Source organism: Psammomys obesus, unplaced genomic scaffold (assembly GCF_907164565.1).
Source record: "Psammomys obesus unplaced genomic scaffold, mPsaObe1.curated_primary_1811, whole genome shotgun sequence".
Lineage (NCBI taxonomy): Eukaryota > Metazoa > Chordata > Mammalia > Rodentia > Muridae > Psammomys > Psammomys obesus.
The window spans coordinates 16,476,612-16,479,537 of NW_026596125.1; the positions used below are offsets into that span (position 1 = coordinate 16,476,612).

Sequence of the window (2,926 nt, forward strand, 5' to 3'; positions counted from 1 at the left end):
ACACACACACACACACACACACACACACACACACACACACACACACAAAAGCCTTGAGCTCCGGAGAAAATGGTGTCTGCTGGGGTGAGCCAGACTCACACAGACCACAGCAGAAAGGCTTCCCCAGGGAACCTTATGTTGGGGGAGGGGAGACATTCGCAAGGAGCTTTAAGTTGAGAGCCTTACAGAGTTGAAGTGTTTCAAGTCTCCCCGACACTTACAAACCCAAACACCCACTTCCTGCTTCAACAGCCCTGGGACTAGGGTGTGGAGAGAAACCTGGTTTGCCCCTGCGCACAGTAAACTGAAGATGAAGGGCAGCAGTTTTCCCCCCAAACCTCCAATTAAGTGAAATGCCTTAAGTGCCGACTGGGGCTGTTTCCCGGGCTTTTATTTGAAACTGTGTCCTTCCTGGTAAGCCTGAGCGAGGGGACCCAGATGCCCGGCTGTGGGGAGTTCCTCCCACCTGTGTGACCAAATAGTTCCTTACATGGTTCACTAAAAAGGAGAGAGAGAGAGACAGAGAGGAAAATCTGCACCCACACATTTCCCACCCACCAGATATCCACCCAGGACCCACCCGCCCCGCCCCTGTGACTGGGCACCAATCCCCCACCTGTTGTAGTAGCCCCCCCCACCTGGCCTCGCAGGCCCACTCTGCCCATGAGGCAACATAAAGATGTACTTCCGTTCTCTCCTTTTCTAGAAAAGTTAGCAGTCTACACCTCCCTCCCTCCCTTCCTCCCTCTCTCCCTCCTTCCTTACCTTCCTCCTTCCCTCCCTCTCTCCTGTCTTTTTTATCATATTATCTTGGAAATCTCATCCTCTCTCTGTGTGTATAGTATATTGATATTACAGATATATTGATATTGATATATTGATATATTGATATTACAGATATATCAGCCTACCTTGAGGGTTTACCAGGACTAATTAGCCAGCCCCTATCGATGGACTATTATAAATACACTGATCTTATGAACAACTTATTTCATTCATGTGAAAGACTGTCTGTAGGAGAATCTCCAAAAGCCTACAAGTTTTAGCTGATAGTACATACTGGCACGTTGCCCTCTGTAGAGGCAAGTCCATTTTACCTTCCTACCCGAATGGCTGCCAATGCTCCTTCCTTTTTTTTACTAAGCTGATAGGGAAATGGTATTGTTTCCCCAGGGCCAAATGTCCTGCCATTAAGAAACCATTTGTTTTTCCCTTTTTGATCTTTGTGTCTTTAGCCTGTTTTCTGCTGGATTGTTGTTCTTTTACACTTGGAGAAACTAACCCTGGCCTTCATGAGCTATGAATTATCTTTCTGTTTTGTCTTTACCTGTGACTGTGTGCAAGTTTGTTCCAAGTGCTCAGATTTATCAGACAATTTTTAAAATGTGAAAGATTTGGTTTGGTTCCCAGCAAACAAGGGGATTCTCCCAAGAGCTTACCCCGGAAGCTTGAATGCATTTGCAGTGTCTCCTTGAGTTCATGGTGGCACCTTTCCAGCTGTCCCAGTACCCGTGCTGAGCAGACAGTCTTGTCACTCACTGGCTGCCATTGCTCTCTGTTTCATGCTGTGACCCAGGAAAGCCGCGTCAGGCTGCCTTCTTTTGTTAAGCTTCTCCAGTCTCCCCACGGCTCTGACTTGAAGTGCCCATCTCCTCACATGGCCACCCAAGACTTACTGTCTTTCTGCTTTTAGCTACCAACAGCTTCCTGTCTGGGGGAGGCCAGCTGGGTGAGCAAGGGCATCAACCCATTGTCTTAGCACTGGGCCTGCCAAGGGATTGCATTGGGGAGGCATGTAGTGTCTTTGCCCTTTTGAAGTCCTTCCCAGAGTTGGGCTTAGTACAAGCAAAGCTCCCGGGCATGTGGTGCCTGTGGGTTTGGAGAACAGAGGATTAGATGCTGGTTGGGCACATCACTCCGATGCTCAGCGTCCAAGCTCCAGTCTTGCAAGGCATGTGTCGGATTTTCTCCTGTGGCCTCCTCAGTTAGGAAGCACAATCAGTCACATACACACACACACACACACAGAGATCGCAGAGAACCTTCAGCTCCACTATTGCTTGTTTCTGTTTTGGGAGGTGACTCTTCCCAAGTCTGTCTCTGGTCTAGAGACTTGGTGTTTACCTGGCTTGGCAGGAGTGGGTCGTCAGCAAGGAGCAGGGGCTTGGTGGCTGTGGTTAGGTTCAGCAGTGGCCTCTATGGAACCTTCGGCTGGATTTGAAAGCATATTCACCCCTGAGGAGGCAAGCAGTATAATAGTGCTTTGGAGAAGTCTAGATGCTGGAAGTCCAAAGGCCCAGGCTTCCTTTCCTTGCTTGTCCTGGGCAAGCGAGCCTTGCACAGAGTCATCAATACACAGTAGTGTTGTCTTCAGTCACTTGGGCAGTGACTGGATCAGATGATGTCACGCATGCATCTGCACACAGCAGCACATAAGCCGGGGAGCCTTTGGCAGATGTGAGCAGAACCTTGCCTAAAGCTGCTTGCACCGCAGCCGGGATAGCCGCCAGGTGGGTGCTGGCCGAAGGGGCAATTACTCTGTCACAGCAGAGCACAGACATATTTGGCCATGCCCTCCCAGATTCTCCAGCTGGGCTGCAGAACCGTGTTTCTAGGGAGGCTGGCCAGAGCTCCCCCACAGGATTTCTTGAGTGGCCAAGAGCCAGGCATCAGTCTTTCTTCTTTGGAATGTTCATGATTTGAAACCTCTGGGGCCTCTGGCCCTGTCTCCTCCTCCAGGTCAGAGTGGGAGCCGTGCAGTTTGGTTCCACTCCTCATCTGGAATTCCCCCTGGACTCCTTTTCAACCCGACAGGAAGTGAAGGCAAACATCAAGAGGATATCGTTCAAGTATGTATGATGAGATGGTGCCGTGCTCACTCCTTCCTTCCTTCCTTCCTTCCTTCCTTCCTTCCTTCCTTCCTTCC

General features: G+C 50.0%; 1 protein-coding gene across 1 annotated transcript in view; it reads left to right on the forward strand.

Moving 5' to 3' along the window:
- Vwa2 (von Willebrand factor A domain containing 2) overlaps nt 1-2,926 on the forward strand; it is a 26,116-nt gene that overhangs the window by 4,509 nt on the left and 18,681 nt on the right. The window contains 1 exon segment of the mRNA XM_055591759.1: nt 2,740-2,849. Within this exon segment, the coding sequence (XP_055447734.1) occupies nt 2,740-2,849 (110 nt within the window).